The 18,498-nt window shown below is 37.4% G+C and overlaps 1 protein-coding gene across 2 annotated transcripts in view; it reads right to left on the reverse strand.

The window, feature by feature from the left end:
- Positions 1-18,498, reverse strand: part of HDAC9 (histone deacetylase 9) — a 453,421-nt gene that overhangs the window by 124,072 nt on the left and 310,851 nt on the right. For both annotated transcript variants that reach the window (XM_041418222.1, XM_041418228.1), the window contains 3 exons: positions 18,249-18,426; positions 11,471-11,604; positions 3,693-3,813 (listed from right to left, as the gene is read on the reverse strand). In XM_041418222.1, the coding sequence (XP_041274156.1) occupies positions 3,693-3,813; positions 11,471-11,604; positions 18,249-18,426 (433 nt within the window). The remainder of the gene's footprint in view (positions 1-3,692; positions 3,814-11,470; positions 11,605-18,248; positions 18,427-18,498) is intronic.

The following is an 18,498-nucleotide window of genomic DNA, read 5'->3' on the forward strand; positions in this document are numbered from 1 at the left end:
CCGGGTAAGGATCTCAGGATTTGATGCAGTTCCTATCCCAGTGTGTAATCTGATCCTAAGGCAGCTGTGGAAGAGAACATAAGCTTTTCCCCTGCCATATCACAGAACTGGCTTTGTAACTTTGCCATCTGGAGGAAACATTAGATAGTGAATCACTGGAGTTACCTAGAGGAGTCACCCATTCTTATGGAGGGGGAGAATGCTGCAGTTACTCATGTTTAGCAGGTGCCAATGAAATGCATAAAGACAACTATAAGCCATCATCTTTGAAGTATGAGAGAGACCAGATTGCAAGGTCTGGGATGAGGAAAGTGCTTTACACTTTGAGTAAAATCCAAGATGCATTTTTATCCGACTAGAGATCTTTGATCAGTTTGCACAGTGTGCGAGAGAAGCCAAACAAAACCTCCTGTGGAGCTACCAGGGGAAATGCAGGTGCAGCAGCTATGCAGAGTATTCTCATACTGTGAGTCCTAATGGCCCCAGACATGCAAGGAAATGTTGGCTGCAGGAGATTGTCAGAGGTGCAAGTTGGAGTTTCCAGATCTTGCTAAGCAGACCCAGGGACCAATTTTTCACTTTTTACTATGGGGAAGATGAAAAAGTCACAAGCAGATAACTAAAAAAATTAGTGCTGTTAAAGTGAAAGAAGACATTAATGGAAACATAAGATGTAATTTGAGATAAAAGAAGGCATTTTTAGATTATTGAATGACTAGACATCTTTTCTTAAATTTCATGGCAGAATTGGCACATAAGAGACAACAGATGAATTCCCATTTTTCTCACTGCAGCCAGGCACATTGTGCATGGCAAACACTATTAAAAACAATAAACATAAAGGAAAAACAGAAAAGCAGATGGTAAGGAAGGACACTAAAATCAATCAGAAGATAGTACTAAAACTGGGGAAAACAAGCATGGAAGCTTTTCAGTGTATCAAGAAGCTTGCTGGAATACTCCTTATTGCATGATGGCTTAAAAAATAGTAGTTGCCAAACTCTGAAGAACAAGAAAAACATTGAGATTTCATGCAAAGAACAGAGGGGAAATGGACTAAGAGAAAGTGAGATCATTGCTTAGCTAGCCTGACAAAAAAGGAAAGCTCACAACAGCCTGCGATAAATGAAAATCAATAGCAAAAAGCTACTCTGAAAATGAATTGGAGTGAGAATTTCCCATGGTGTTTGAAGATGATGTCCCAGAAGATATTAGGATACTTTAAGTAAGGTAGAAGACAAAGTCTAAATAATAATTTTTTTTTTTACTTAGTGCTAGGGCAGAGTTTGTAGTCACCAGCACTTTAAATTCAGTACAACTGTTTACTGATAGAACTAGAAATGTTCCAAGATTTATATTCTAGAATATCAATGCACAAAGGCATAGAAGCTAGTTTGTCAAATTAGGTGCTGAGGCACCCATCACTGACTGAGGTCAGACCCCTACAGAAGTCAAGGAAGTTGACTGGGAGATTGATGACTGGGGACTAAGAGTCTGATAAACTGAGGAAAAATGATGAGGAAAAGCTCAATTTCAAAAGAAAAAGAGCTTCAGAGAAGGCAGATGCACTCCTCCAATAAGGAACAGGAAATACAAACGTTTTCTGGAGCATAAGTGGTGAGCAAATGGTGCTTCTGTCTTTTTGGATGGGTAGAGCAGTAAAGAAAGAGAGGTTAGGTACTACTTTTCATTAGGATGCAAAGCCATCATTTGATGGATTTGATTTCTACATGTTTCTATAGGAAAAAAATTATACACTTTCATTGAAATAGAAATATTTTCTGAGACAATGTTGTTTTGATTACATTTTTTATAAAAAACATTTTCTTTAGGTATGTTTCCCTACATGTATATTGAATTTCTGTAATATACAAAGATGTTAATTTTAATGTCAGGATTGGTTAGGTTCAACCTCAGCTGAAATGGGAACAGGAAAATCAGGACAAAAATGCAAGAGACAATTAGTTTCCTTTATCCAAGAGTCTGGAAGCCAAAATGATTAGAGCTTCCAGCCAGAAAACAGGCACATGCAAAAGCATGTGGGAAGGGTGTTTTATTGACTTTTGTCTTGGTAAAAGGCCATGTGAGATGCAACAAGAAAATATCCTAGAAATGGAGAGAAGAAAGGGCAGTGAGCCAAGGATACACTCAGAATATGTTCTAAGACTGTGATCTTGATATAAACTTAGAGAGTAAATGTTTTGGACTAAGGGTCTAATAAAAAAGGCAAAACATGTCCAGTAAGAAACTGGGCCAAGAAATGGTTTTCTGAGATTGGATAAACAAAGCTTTCTGCATTCTAAGTAGATCAGCAGAAGCACAGTCAGGTCCATTCCTTCTTAACCTTGTACCTGCAACTGCACACAGCATCCCAGAGGCTGCTCAACCACTGAGATCCTAAATTGGAACAATATTGTGTATCAATGTATGTTATATTAAACAATCTAAAAAAGAAAATAAAAGTAATTAAACCCAACAAAGTTTAAATTAAATGCTATGCTGTATCAAAAAGGAACAATTTAACAATGTTGATGAAATCAAATAAAAATATTTCCAATTTAATTGGAAATTTAATTTAATTGGAATTGCAGGAATTTAGAACTTTTTCTTGGCAGCATCTTTTTTAAAAGGAGGATTTCCTATTTAGAAATTCAAGCTCTTGAGAATCTATTATACTGTAAATATTTTTCAGTTTTGATGTTGTCTTGGCTAAGAAAATGTATAAACCTATATAACATTATGATCTTAGGACTTCCTGAAGCAACAGTCTGTCTTACAGAAGAAACAGCATAAGTTTCCAAAGCAAAATAATTGCTGTGTATTACTAGAATTGTGGCAGCAATTTCTTTTGATGGCTAATGTTATTTTTGTTTGGGTTAGGTTTGATTACATTTAGGAAAAGCTCCACATCTTATAAGAAGCATTATAAAAATAACTGAGAATTAGAGTGTTGTATCCAGTGTGCTGGGACATAAAGATTTCACTCATGGATTTTCATGCACTAGTTTTTTGTGTGCTTCTGACAAGTAGACTTGCTTCATGCTACACTAATGGAAGAGCTCATTTTAACCCTAGTTTTGTGCTATAAAAGACATACACTGAGCATTGGCTGGACATGAAGATATTTTACTGTCAGTTTTCTGCTCTTCTGTACAACCATAGGTGCATTTAGTATGTTAATGTATCTTCCCCCACGTTGTTCAGAAAGATATATCCTGCATAATGAGAAGGCATTAAAATAAAGTTCACTTATTAGCAAAACTTAGGCATAGTATCTGCAGACAGGGCTGAAATAGTTAAAATAAAGCAAATGGGAACAGCAAACAAACAATTCTGACAAGCAAGTGTATCTTAAATTCCTAATTTCAAATTAAAGAATACAAGGAGGTAGAAAACCAGCTGTGTTCAAATTTACCACTGACCTCCAATGGAGAGCAAATTACGGTAAAAGGTTAACACTGATGATTTTTGAAGCAAATGAGGAGAAACTTGTATCGCTGCTTTCCAGCCGGTGGATTTTGCTAATCTATATTTGGCTTCCATTGTAACATTCTCCTTGCACATAGCAATGCATTTGGAAAAAGTGAATTTTTGTCACACTGCTTGCCAAGTGTTTTAAACTGACACCAGCTATGACTAATGACAGTGCTGGAATGTGCTGTTCTCAGTAGAATAGAGAGGCCTGTACAGACCTAGGAGTTTCCTGGGGTCCAGCTTCTGTCTGTTCAGTGGGCTGGTGCCATACAGCAGTGAATGATGTTCAGAGTGAACCAGCTGTATTTCCTCCAGACTGGCTTTTCGACCTCGAATTCGCTGAAAGAAAACAGCAGAGGCCTACAATATTCCACTGACAATATTTAAGGAGAAAAAAAAAAAAGTAAAGGTCCAAAATAACACTTAGTATGATTAATAATGGGTTGAAATTGCGTCATGCAGGAATGTGACACTGATTTGTTTATTAAAGTAATGGTATATGAAAAACAAATGCGTGTGTCCTTTATCACAAAATGCTTCACTTTAGCCTTAGGAGAGTTATCTTAATACAGGGTTTCACATAAAAGAAAGAAAAAAGATTCTCTTTTCTACATAATTTATTAAGAGATACAAACCAAAAGATGAAATATTTTTTAAGTAAGAAATCTGGCTAGAAAAAAACCTGATTTAGATAGCAAAATATTTTTCACACCTGTAAGCTGCAGATGTGTTTGGAATGAGGATTAATGTGTTTTGCATCATTACTGCTACTTGTGATTTATGCTGCTAGGAGGAACATGATCATAGTGAGGAGAGACAGGGAGAAAAAGAAAACTAAACTTTAAATGCTTTAGTAACATATTTGTGTATGTTTTAAAATGTTTAATGTGTGATCAATACCGATATACACACTTGTGATCGTGTGTGATTAATATTTTTGCTGTTACACATGATGATTAGCTTTCTTACATTTTTGTAAGTGAAGTTTGTCTCGTTAACTGGGTCTCCAGCCTGTACTTGTCCCAAAGTAAGATGTAAAAAATCTGGGACCTCTTTCTAGAAATCAGTTTAGGAAGGAAGAAAAACAGGAAAGGAAAGATAAAACTAACACTTTTTTATTTGGCATATCTGTTCCTTGTGTGTATTTGGACTTACAGCATATCATAAAAATATTTATTTCTCTTCTTGTGCTAGTGCTGCACAGCCTTTGCAGATACAGCAACATGAATCACATTTTCTTTAGGATTGGGCATATAAACAGCACTGTCAAGAAAGTTCTGGACCCAATATTCCTCTTGACCTTGGATAAAGTGAAGAGAATACATCTTGATTGTAAGGTCTTGGACCCTGTTTGTAGACCTGGTCCTTATGAACACTGAGAGCCATCTCTCTCAGAGCTTAGACTGGGTCTGTCTGACTCTTAAGGTCTACAGATACACAGGTACAGCAGTTATCGAAATAGACCCCAATTTTTAACTAGACTGATTTATCTTTTGCAGAAATGCATTTAATTCTCGTTTTCTTGGAGGTTAAATTCTTATTGCATCCAATACCTGGTCATACACATTGGAAAGCACCAACCTCTGCACTAGGAGAGGAAAACAATATTATGAATATTAAAGAGAATGTGCACTGCAGAAAAGAGGAGATGCCTGGGGGATGTGGGGTCAGAAGAACCATGCCCAATTTATATTGAGTTAAGCAGTGGGAATTTTTTCTGACTAATCAGGAAAAATATCCTTTGAGTTAGAGCTAGATGACTGTGGAACAAGCTCCCCCTCAGGGAAATGGTGGAAGCCCTATTTCTCGCAGTGTTTAAAACTTGACTAGACACAGCAGTGGAAAGAACATTTTAGGGTATGATCCAAGAACTAAATGATTTAATAAACCCTTTTTCATCTCTAATTCCTTCAAGCCTCTCCCAGTCTCACATGAGAATTTGTAGCAGTGCACTCACATCCTTTTAACACACAGTTGCACAATCAAAATCAGCACATTATGTTACTTCATGGAGTCAGTAAACTCTGTAATGGTTCTTCTGGGTCAGATAAAATATTTTTCTTCACAAGTGAGGTGACTGGTAACATTTATTCCTTCATCCATTCTCATTAAGGTCCATGTTTCTAACAAGCTGCTTTAAAATGTATATACCCAAATCTCCACGGCAAAATTGGGAAGGGAGTTGGCTTTTAAGACAGATAAAATAAATGCATAAGAAAAGTAAAGAGGAATTTTATAAAGGTCATGCCAAAGAACCCTGAGCAAAATACTCTCTGGCCACATATTTTCTACAAAGTACACAAAAACTCTCAGACATGTTTAAGACAGTTAATTGTCTGGCTTTTTTTAAGTGTTGTTAAATGGAATGCCATATCCCTTTAACTATAACAAACCACACAGCCAATTATTTTTACAATGGGTGCTCTGCAATATCTGGTCTGGAAGTGGTCTTCCAAAATGTTCTGCCAACATACCTCCTACCCAGTATCACCAGTGAAATTCTCTAGGGTAGAAACAGGTCATGCAGAAACCAGTTTGGTGCAGAAATCAAGTAGCATTGAGGAGGATACCCCACTGGGGCAGCTTTCCCCAGTGAGATCCTTGGAATGTAGCCATCAGCTGGGCTGGCAGAGCCCAGAGCTGCTCTTTCTCCATGGCTTCTCCAGCTCTAACATCAGCAAGGACATTTACACTGTCGATGGCAGGAGGAAAGGGAAGGGTAAACTGTGCACGTGTCTGTGCTGTTTCTGCATTCCCATCTCCTCATTTCGTGTTCCTTTCACCCCATCCTTGCAGTATCTCTGCATATCAATCTCAACTATCTAAGGCTCTACACAGAGGGAAAAAAAGTGCATTAAAAATTACCTGTAATAATTTCTAAGAATAGTTTTCACACAATGATGTCAGGATTTAACAAATCTACACAAGCTTTTGTCCTAAGTCTGTTGCCAGAGCCTCTCATGTAACTTCAGTTATGCAAAGTGCTCACTTTTGGCTCTCACTATCAGAAAGTTATCAGAAAACAGAACATATGCATTTATATAACTTTACACCTACACTTCTAGCCACATCTTTTTTTTTTTTTTTTTTTATATGGAAGTGTCTTTCTTAATTTTCATGGATCATGGTAGTATCAAAATTATAAAATATAGCAGAAAATTGGCATAAAGCCAACAAAAAAGGAGAACTAACATAGGAAGACAGATTAACAATATTTGTTTCATTATAGAGAATTTGAACAATACATCTACCCATCTACTACATCCTTAATAGAAGGCAAGTCATCCTTTTCTAATGTGTATGACAATTTGTTGGCTTTGTTCTCTGACATATGTGGTTCCCTCATCAACAGAAACATTTATACATCTCAGGAGAGCAAAACACTTGCACCTGAATGCTTTGAAAAAGTCAGTCTAAAACTAGAAATCCACTGTCCCCACAAAGGGAAAATGTTTTCACCTTTCACAGAATTTAAGGTCAATGTCTGGTCTTCTTTTAAAAGAGACTATTACATTTTCACACAGACAACCTCCATTAACCTGAAGATTTTGGTTAGACTATCAGCAGAGTAAACTCATGCACAGACAGACATTCAAAAGGACAAAAGTGATGCTGGCTGTTTCTCTCTGCTAAACTAACATGAATTGTTACACAGATTAAAGATATTTCTCACTTGGGTCTCTCAGCATAATGTGTCCATTGCCTGTATTGCAGTTTTTTGTATGAAATTCCCTTAGGCTATCAAGTTTGTAAACAGAGTCTCCAGATCTTTTCCTGCTTTCGTGAGATTTCTCATAGTTGTTAAATTTTCTCTTGTTTTCTCACAGATAACATGTCTTGTGTCAGTCAGTATACACACATCGCTTGCTCTCTCTGCACCATGTGAGAATTTCAAGCATGTCTCTGACACACATGCATCCACATAGAGATGCATTTATTCTCTTCACGTATTTTGGTCATCTAGTGCCTAAGACTCTTAAGATTTAGAGTGATTTAGAATATGTTAAACACTCTAAATATTTCTGCTCTTTAAAAAGGACAAACTTTTCCTGCATTATTTTATCTTTAGTGGAAAACTGAGGTTCAAAGAGTGGAATTTTTCAAATGTTTCAGTTTATGTGATCTGGCAGGCTCAGCTTTAAATTCTTTCCTTCCCTCCCCTTCAGTCCATGAGATGTGGACAGCAGGAGGTGTAAGATGCCTCCCTAATCCAGAAAACTACCAAAATTCAGAACAAGTTCTAGGCAGAAAAGTGTTGCTGGACCACAGTCCCTACAGGAACTAAAGGAGGGGCCACGAAGCAGGACCATGGCTCCATTTTCTTTTCTCTTCTGAAAGTGTGCTGATCACTGCAGCCTAATGTCAGTCATGTGTGCATAAATTACAGCCCCCAAGGAGTTATTTGAATACTTCCTCTCCCTAAAACAAGTGGAAAGTGGACACCCCTACCAAAACATAATTCAGTCCTTTTATTGTCCCAAAGGTAGGGCAGATAGGCATTGCTGTTTACCAAGGGAAAATTGTAAAAAAAAAAAAAAAGGCATAATGGAGGTTTTTATACCCATCTTCGCATCTTTTAGCTGCCCCTGTCTGCATTTGACAACTGTCAACCTTTAACAAACACCAAACAGGCATTTCATCAAACATGTGTAAAACTTTGAAACTAATGCAAAAATATTGTGTATTAATTTTGTTTTTCCAATACATACATACCAGGACTATAAAAAAGTTCACCGTGGATATGTGTGTGGATGTGTGTGAATTACTCCACTCTCCTGCCCTGAACTCAGTCAGGGACTGGTCTCTCAAATCTGCCTCTCTGTGACTGGCAATGGTCTAATGTATTTTTTCCTTGTCTTGAGGAATCCGATTGGAGGAATTAATCTATCTGTTTGGAAGTAGGATATGATTTAAAAAATAATCGGAGAGCTAAAACGAATTTTTTTGATTTAGGAAAAGTCCCCCAAACTGTTGTTTGAATAATTCTAGAGTACAAGTACCTATGGCTAGAAAGACAAAATATAGTCTGGAAAAGCAAGTCCTCCTGGCTGTGTCTGCCGCAGTAAACTAAGCAGTGCCAGGAAACATTCCCAGGCAGAGTAACACAATCATCTGTACTATTAGCTAAAGTGCTCCTTCATACTGTTTTGGCTGAGCAGCAGCTAGCACTCTCCCAAAAAACTCCCAGACATGGTTTGGTCACTGGCATGGGCCAAGAAGCATTCCTGGTAGTATGAACATGGGCCTTTCCATGCCAGTTGGCTGCAAGGGTAGAGAAAGGTCTCAGAGATATTTTATTTTGTAGCAGATCCACAGCTTGTGTACCCCACTCAAACCTAGTTATGATTTTGCCAAGTTGTAGTTTAAAAATAATTTGGGGTCAGCATGAGTAATATGTGCAGGTATATATAAAGGAAATATGTTAAGCTTAGATTAGCCAACCTAAATTAATCTATGAACTGCAGCAAGCATGGTGTTAGCCTTAGTCTGTATGACTTTCACCATCCTGTGCCAAGTTAGTTCTGAACACTCAGCCAGTCATTTCTCTATTGGCAAAGACCTGAGCTGTGTGAGAGGACTTAATCCACACTAAAGGATTTAGGAACCACATAAAGCTCCCTGCTGTAGATAACAAGGGTCATAGAGATAAAAGTTGTTAATTTTCATAAGGGTTTCTTGTTAGATTATGAAAATAGGGAGGGCTCCCGAAACAAGACTGTACCCAAGGATACATACAGTGCAAGGTAAAAAAAACCTGAGCTACCTCTGACTGAACCAGTTTTGATCCCAAAACTCCTTATCAGACAGAGTGGGACTGCAACCCTCCTGTGGGACTACTGTTTTAGTTAGAAAGAAAAAAAAAAGTTCACATTAACTGCAGAGGATTTCCTAAGTGGCTGCTGCAGGTTGCTGTTGCTAACGTGCCCTTTAGACTTGGGGTATGAGGTAATGCATGTGGCAAAACCTGACCAGTGATCTCCCTACTCCTGACAAAAACTGTGGGAAATTATGCTGAGAAATTATATTAAGAAATGGTAGTATCCATGAAGGGGCATCCAGAATTCAGCAGAAGTGATGGTGAAGTTGCCCATGATCTTTTCACTATGCACTCCTGATGTGGTGTATTTCAGAAAGCAACTTGATTGTAGCTTTTTATATCTTGGATAATGCAGTAACCACTCCTTTAGTGACACAAGTTATCTATTCAGCTGAATGATTTTCTGAAGAAACAGAGCACCAATTAAGTGCATCACTGTAGCCTTTCTTATTTTGGAAATTGAACAGTTTTAAGCACTTGTTTGATGTCAGGCACATGCTAGATAATTTAGTGAAACAAAGGACAATTTGCATCACCAAATATAATTCTGTCTCTAGCTACATAAGAGGATCTAGATAAACACCAGATCTATGCACCAGCTTCACACTGAGACTCCTTAATTTTATCATCAGGGTTTACATTTTCACAGCTCATTTCACATTCCAGCCTCATTTCAAAGCACACAGTTGGGGTCAAAATTAGCTGAATGCAGTTCAACATGAAGTGACTTTTTTCCTCTCTCCCCCCTCACTTAATTATGCAAGACCTAATAAGCTGTGTTTCAGGTTTTGAAATTTTAGAGTTGCAAGAGGAAACTAAATCATCCAGGAAATTCTTACTCTGCATGCATCTCAAGCTAACACATACCACTTTTTCATTTTACACCTTTCACGGAGCCACATAATTTACTGTTCAACAACAGCTGTTTGTTAGTGAAGAAAGCAGTACATAGTAGCACACTGCATTTTACTTCTTTTTCCGTTTTTGTCTTTTCTTTATAATATGGAGTCCTATGTCAAGAAGGTAACCAGGCTTTGTTTTAGTAAAACATTCAGCTGCATGTTTAACGTAATCTTGAAGTATGTGATTCCCCAGTGAAACCACTCTTGGTGGCCTTAAGGGCCTTGCTGAAAGAAAGTCTTCTTGAGCACCGAAAAAATTATCTAAGCTAAAAAAGAGAATTAGCCTGTTACAGTGCTGCCATCTAGTTAGATGAGTGTATACAACAAATCCATTTACAGTGCTTGCAATATCTCACTGACCAAGACACTGAGCTACCTACAGAAAATCTTTAGGGACAGTCATTAATAGCTATTCAAAGGGACCTATTGAACCAGTCCCTTGGGGTTTGTAAAAACATAAGGATTTAAAGAAAAGTAATTAAACAGAACATGAGAGCCATGGAAATTTTGGGATCCTGCAGAACACTAGCAAATTTTTGCTGAACTTTGTTAACTTGTGCTGCAGTGCAGTAAACACCTGCGATTGCCCCAGGCTTCTGAAGTTGACAGTGCTTCACAACTCACAGGAAGCAGGGAATGGTAAGAAAAAGCTACCTTTAACTAACCCAAATCATATATGAGCCTCACAGACCATATTTGATTGAAGCATCATTTAATATGCAATTTTTTGAGGGAGATCATAGCAGAAAAAAAATTTCAAATTTGCTATTGCCTATAACATTGTTCTTTAATGTCTTGGGGCTTCACATGGGACCTATTGTATACCAGGTAAAGGATCATGCTATGAAAACAGACTTTAAAGTCTGAAGAAAGACAAGATGCAATATGCTTACAGAATGGTACAAACTATATTTTGAAAAAATGTTCTATGCTACAGAAGTAAAATCCTTAGCTGTTTGAAAAAGTTAAGAACCATTCTGATGGGAGGACTGCACTTACTGTTTGACTACTGCTTGTCTACATTCCTTTACAAAGGTGAGGAATAATCATGTCAGGGTTTTATATTCTGATGCATGTGAATGCATAAGACTGTGTAAATTCTTTATTTTCTGATTGGGAAGTGTGTTTTCCTGTAATGCATTATTTTAGTATCATCGGTTAAGACCAAATAATTCCTAAAACAAATTACTCTCTTATTGCAGAAGACAGGTTTTGGAGTTAATAAATTTGCTATTTACTTTAGCAAGTCAGGTATCTGGTCTTAATTTTTAATTACCTCACATTTGTTTAGCAACCCAGTTTCTTGCAGCCTTGACCAGATGCTTTGGATTCTTCCAGCGTGTTCAGGGTGATTGGAATAGTTCCCACACATGCACTGGTGTTTCAGCATCAGACTGTCATACACAACACCTGCAGCACAAAGACAGCACAATAAGAAACAAATGAAACAAATGCAAGTTATACTGTTCCCTGTCATGCATGCTTTAGCAAAATTGGATTTTATTTGGCAATTACAGCAAGACGAAAATCCTACTGAATCATTTGGGTTGGAAAAGATGTCCAAGATCGTTGGGTCAAATCTTTGACATCTCCACCTTGTCAACTAGACCAGACCACTGAGTGCCATGCACAGTTGTTTCTTGAAGATCTCCTGGGATGGTCACTCCACCACCTCCCTGGAAAGAAATTCTTCCTGATGTCCAACCTGAACCTGAACCACCCCTGACAAAGCCTGAGGCCATGTCCTCATGTCCTGTTGCTGTTTGTCTGGGAGAAGAGACCAATCCCCACCTGGTTAGAGCCTCCTTTCAGGCAGTTGTAGAGAGCCGTAAGGTCTCCCCTGAGCCTCCTTTTCTCCAGGTTAAACACCTGCAGCTCACTCAGATGCTCCTTATGGGAGTCACTTTCTAGACCCTTCACCAGCTTTGTTACCTTTCTTTGGACCTAAATTTCTTTTTCCTTTGTGAGACTCTGAATTTTGATTTATGAGATAAATCTTGTGCTAGCAATAAAGCAAAGATTATTTCTCACGAAATTATATTAATATATACAATTAACTATAAAGAAGAAGGAGAATTGGGTGATGTCTTTTGAAAGATTTTATGGCTAGGAAAAAAAAGTCTTACTGAATCACTTGTTTTCTCTTTCTCTAGTGGGTAAAGTTAGTTAAGGCTGTTAACCTATATGCAACAAGAAAATGTTATGCATGGAAGTGTAAAGAATATAATTTAGAGAAACCTTTAAAAATAAATTATGAAATGCCAGTGGCACTCAGCAGTTTTACCGCTTAACTAATACTATATTAATTCCAGATCTCAAAGCAAATCAAATGAATGTTTCAGACAGTCAAAAGAGTGGCAGCCAGAGTTTTTTTTTCATGAAAAAGAAAAGTTCCACCCACTATTCAATTAGGGTCAAATCCTCTTGTTTGACTGCAAGTGCAAGGTACCTTTTGAATTTTCTATGGTTATTTTTGCAAGAACAGAACAGCTTTATACAAAAAAAAGCTATCAATATCACATTGCTCTGTAGCTGTGTATTGGGAGAGAAAGAGAAATTTTAGTGAGTAGGCTCAAGCTAAATTCAATTTTCAAGGCTTTCAAACCAAGTCTGAAACACTGAAAAATGATTTTCTGTATTTACTTGTTCTTTGCATTTCTCCTAGACATGTCTGGAACAAAAATTATTTTCCTTACCCCTATGTGGAGCATTTTCATTTGGGAAATATTTTGGCTTTTTTCTTTCCCTTGCAGTTGAAAGGGACTCAAATTAACTATTTCTCCAAGCTGCAATACTTGGCATTCAAAACATCTTATGTGCCACCATTACTGGGGATGCCAACACAGTTCTGGAAAAATTGTATTCACCTGCTACTGAATACAAAATTTAAGTCCAGATTCAACAAAATTCTCAACACCAACTTTATTTTACAAAGTCCTCTAATGGGTATTGAACATCAAGAAAGTCTTTAAAAGCTCTTCTGAATGAGAGCCTGTGTACATCGTGGGTGATTCAAAGTTAAGTTTCTGAGATAATTCAGTTAGAAGCCAGCCAGAAGTTATTCTGCTCTAGAAATATTTATGCTGCCATATTTCTTAGCTCATGCACTTTAGAACTGATCCTTTGGGATTTTGGTATTTAAGCCAAAATGAGAATACACTTATGTTAAGCGTAAGGAGAACGCAAACATAATACCTAACTGCAGTATGACTAAGTTTATGCTAAATGATTATCTAGCAAACATAATAGTTCATTAGCAATAAATTTTTAAATTTACTTTCTTGTCTTGTTTTCTTTTAAAGAAAGAAAGAACCAGTGAAAACCTGGAGCTAATAAGCTAATGCAGCTTAAAATATCTACTGGCATTGTCAAAGCAGTTAATAATTTCCCTTCTCTGCTGTTCCTCACTGCTCTATCATCAGGTCTTGTAAGTTACTTGGAAGGATGCACACAAAAAAGGGCATGCTCACATACCTCACTTTCCTTTTCTTGGCACTCACAGTTTTAACTTTTGCAGTCTGTTGGCTACTCAGCCTGTCCAGTTTGGCAGTGGCCATTATACCAACAAAAAAGAAAACATTTCCTCCCATCCCCCTGACCCACAGGGAACTGTTTATGTGCTAACTGTACAGGCATCAGGACTTTCAGGTGCTTTCAGGTAGGACAGGCTATTATATCAAATGGATTTGAATAGAAATGCTTGTTAAACATTAAGAAAAATTAGCTGAAAGTTGAAAGTTGCTTCTACCTGCCAATCTTTCAATTAATTTTTTATTCTTCTTACTTGAATAGTCCAGATAGCAAGTAATGGGAATGATATTAATAAATAAAAAACATATTACTGTTTTGGTTATACAGAGTCAGGAGTAATAATGACACTTTTTTTACTACCTGTATCAGGGTTGCAACCAATTTCAAAGTGAAACACTGAAACTGTGTATTCAGGATGCCTCCTCTGGTTGACATAAACTTCTTTTCTTAGCACTTTTCTAGAAATAGAGTACAGCTAAAAGTGTAATTTTATTGTATGTGAGTTTGTCTGAATCAAAAATCAGTTTAATAAGGTCAAGTCAGTATTGCATGGCAGAAGCATCTGCTCCAAACTTTTAAATACCAAGATATTCACACCACTGAGTGTAAAATTTGTTTTTAGGAGGATTAATTGACTTAAGAAAAGACTGAAATATATGTTTTCATTTATTGCAAGCATTTAAATTGATTTAGGATGTGCAAGTGATTCAGATGTATGGCTGCTGGTCATACAGCACATGTGCTCAGTACAATACCAGAATGCAGCAGTAGAGCTTACTGCTAAAAATATCCTGTAGGATTTCCCTAACAGGATTCAGCCAATAATCTCCCCACTCCCACATAAAAAAAAAAAAAAAAAAAAAAAAAAAAAAAAGAAGAAGAAGAGAGGCAGACAAATGTTTTCAATTGCAAACTGCTGTGAAATATTAATAAAAGATGGTTATTCTGTCTCTCCAGAACAAATGCCTACAGCCAGATTCTGCTCTCGGATTCCTTGTGTAAATCTGAGCAGCTCCACTGAGACTGGTGGATTTATTCTGGATTTACACCAATATTACTGAGGTCAGAATGTGGCCCTGAAGACAGATGGGAATGGTGCCACCACTGAACCATATAATGATAGGGGACACAGGACAAAAGAAACTGAATTTGCTTTAAGTCAGTAAAACCAGGATTTTCCTGGTGGGGACTCCCTAACACTCATTCATTTCCAAAATACTTTATTCAGGTCAGTTTCTTTTAATAATATTTTAAACAGAGGGGAGAACTAGAGACCTAAAATTCATTGGCTAGCAGCATGCTTTGAAGAAGATTAATTGCCCTGGAGAATAACAGTACCAATAAGAAAACCCAAGGGAAGAATATCTAATAAATTATTCCAACAAAAAAAATCTGAACTAAATAATGACAAGTATTCTGTAAACTGCCTAAGTGAAAATTAAGTAGACTTTCTTTTTTTCCACATTTAACTCATTATCTTGTGCATTTACTGTGTATATATTGCTTAACTCTTGCAACAGTCACTGTTCTGATTCCCTTCAGATATTTGGCTAAAAGCATTTTTTCTTGTGACTCACAAAAATACAGGCTCAGTTTGATGCCCCTGTAATAATCTGCTACAACTGGTTTCCTCCTAACTTTTTTTCTCTTCCAAGAACATATATTGTCTTTAAATAGGGGGAAAAAAAAAACACCCTAACAGTAAATAATAACTCAAGGCAGACACATGTTATTACATTAATTTTTAGAGTCTGAACTTACCCTTGCTTTAAGGTGGACCAGAATTTTCTCCCTTTCCACACACCCATTCCTTCCTTCTATGCTTTTACAAATGCTAATGTTGCAACTGCTGTAGACAATTGCTGGTTGCATCTTGTGCTCTCTTAAGGGAGAAAATCACAGAACCATAGGATAGCTCAGGTGGGCAGGGACCTCCAGAGGTTTGTAGCCCAACTCTGCTTAGAACAGGACTTTCATCCTAAAGGATTTTCTAAAGGCCATATAAGAATAAATTAAAACTGGATCTGAATTTCTTTCTTTCAAGTGATCAATGAATAAATGATATGGCAATATGGCATCATCCAGATCCAGGAAAGAGCATGCACAGAAAAAGTCATTCTATACCATAACATCACATATGTTAATAATACACAGATTGGTTTGTTGTTTTTGGTTTTTTGTTTGTTTGGTTCGTTTTGGTTTGGTGGGTTTTTTTGTTGGTTTTTTTTTTTTTTGTTTTTTGTTTTTTGTTTTTTGTTTTTTGTTTTTTTTTCTCACAGACAGTGTATTAGAACTGTTGGTGTTGCAAAGTTTCTCTTAATTGTCACTCCAAAGGTATCAATCTCATAACATAAAAAATAAAAATCTCTATTTTTGATGCACTCAAAAGCTGGAGTGATAAGGTTACATGTGTAAGTCTGTAAGCCTAGACACATGTCAGGGAAATAGATTTCTTTAAGCACAAAGGAAAGGCTTAACTGCAGAGCTATGTGCTCTGCAAGACCTGGTCAATCAGCCAGGGGGTACTGGATATTAGCATAGATACAGCTTGCAAGCAGGTACAGCACCACACTGTCTGTACCTAGAGAATATAGAAGCACTGAGAGTACAGAGCAGAGGTGGAGAAAAAGAAGCATAAAGTTGTACGGCAGATGAAAATAAGAGGATTTAATTTTTTTTCAGTAATAAGTAGAGTTTACCTTGAATGAGCAGTGAAGGGAGGGAAAAAAAATTCAGTAAAACAAGAATCAGGGATTCAAGAAAAAGATGTTTCATATTTTGAAAAAGGAATTCAGTGGACTGATAATCTCAGTTGCAATAAATTGGCCTTCCTTCCTTCCTTCTTTCCTTCCTTCCTTCCTTCCTCTCTCTTTTGCTCTCTTTTTCTCTCTCTCTCTTTCCACTGGTGTTCATGTAGCAATTACTAAAAAGGTAAATTTTGACTCTCTGCCTAATCTGACTGTCTGCATTTCCGCTGCTGAACATATCGGATTTCTCTGTGTCACATCTCGAGCACTTTATGCCAGGGATGTCCCATTCCCATCACCATCTCCATTCTATGTTTGTTGTACACAATTTCATTCCTTCTCTCATTTTTCCATCTCAACTTCACACTTTCTTTCTTGATTAGTTCCACTAATGCCACAAGTCCACAGATCTATGTAACCCCCTTGACCCTACTCCCCTTTCTGGGGATTACAAAAGGAGGTGTCAGTAAACCTTAGCAATTAGGCTGAAGCAGCAACTTTTTGAAAGGGACTGCAGATTTTTTTTTTTTTGAAACTGCAGATTTTTGAAAGGGACAGTGAAGTCTACACACAGTGAGCTCACTTTTGGTGTGCTCTGCAAATCAGAATGAGTTTACAATGTTTTCAGGACTCTCTGAATACAACTAGAAATACAGTGGTCTGGTTTAAAAATCCTGTCTATATTTCGCTGTTCTTTTTGGAGAAAGTCATGGAAAGTGAATTAGTATGTTTGTTTCTGTACAACCCAAATGTTTGTTACCCAAAAATAATAAAACATTTTTATTTATGCCAAGGTCACATTCTGATTGGAAAGACGGGAGAGAACACTGTCTCACACAGCTACATACAATGACCATTAAGGACTCCATCCTTAATAAACTCATGGTCATTGCTTGAAAAAATGCAAACTTTCAAGGCATGGGAAGTTCTGCCAGCTGAAGGAAATTTACCTCTGGCATAAACCTTCATAAACAGTGACTGTAATTATTTATTTCCCCCTCTTTTATTTTTCTTTGCACACAAAGTGAATCTTCACTTCTGGCCATGCTCTAATGTGATACTGACATTCAGGCTTTTAAAAAGATGGACCTTCATGCAAGGTTAGATTACCCACAATAAGAAATGAGGTTTCTGTGGTCATTTTCCTTCCTTTGACTGAAGATTTTTGTGGTTCTAATCACTTTTCTTTGGACAGTGCATTGTCCCTGAGTGACTGGAATACCCAGCACCTAAGCATAAAACCTGCCTCTGTAGACTCCACGCAACCGTTGAATGACACGGAAGTTGTAGCCATCAGCACTTAATCATGCCTACAGCTTTGCTCTTTCTGTAGAGAAAGAGACCTTGAAGCAAAGACTGCTTTGTCAGATGAAGACATTGAGAATTACATCAGTTTTTCTCCTTACTGGTGGTCTTTCTTCAACGTATTGGTGGTCTCTTTACAAAACAGGCAACGAGAACAAAAAGAAAAGAACCAGAGAATAGAGAAATGAAAGAAAAAGCTATAAATGACTTAAAGGTACCAAAAATGCACCTGTTTCTGTATTGCTAGAGCTAGTCAATGATAATAATTTACGACTGTGTGAATATTAACCCTGTGATTTATCAGCTGCACTGGTTGAGTTGGTGCCAGTATAGCATCATAAACCAGAGGAGCAATAGGGCTAAAACTGAACGCATTGCTGCAGGAGCTATTTGAGGTATTTAAGTCTGTTGATCCCACATGAACAAATGCATTTGCCCTGCCTATTAAAAGCAGTCTTCAGGGAACCCTACCAGTTGTGTAGACATGCTGGCTGGGCTGGTCCATGTCTGGGTGAGGTAATGTGGAGTCAGTGGGGGAAGATGGGGTCCTGGAAAGTGGTCGATGTTTATCTGATCCTGCCATGCCAACTGTAGCCATCTGAGCCTGGTAGATTTGCAACTGGTGGACATGCCGATGTGCCAGGAACTCCTGTTTCCAAGAAAACAGCACAGTAGAAAGAAATGTGAGATGGGATCAAGTAAAACACTGAGGGAAACATGT

The sequence above is a fragment of the Onychostruthus taczanowskii genome, unplaced genomic scaffold (genome assembly GCF_017590055.1).
Source record: "Onychostruthus taczanowskii isolate IOZ18803 unplaced genomic scaffold, ASM1759005v1 scaffold59, whole genome shotgun sequence".
Classification (NCBI taxonomy): domain Eukaryota; kingdom Metazoa; phylum Chordata; class Aves; order Passeriformes; family Passeridae; genus Onychostruthus; species Onychostruthus taczanowskii.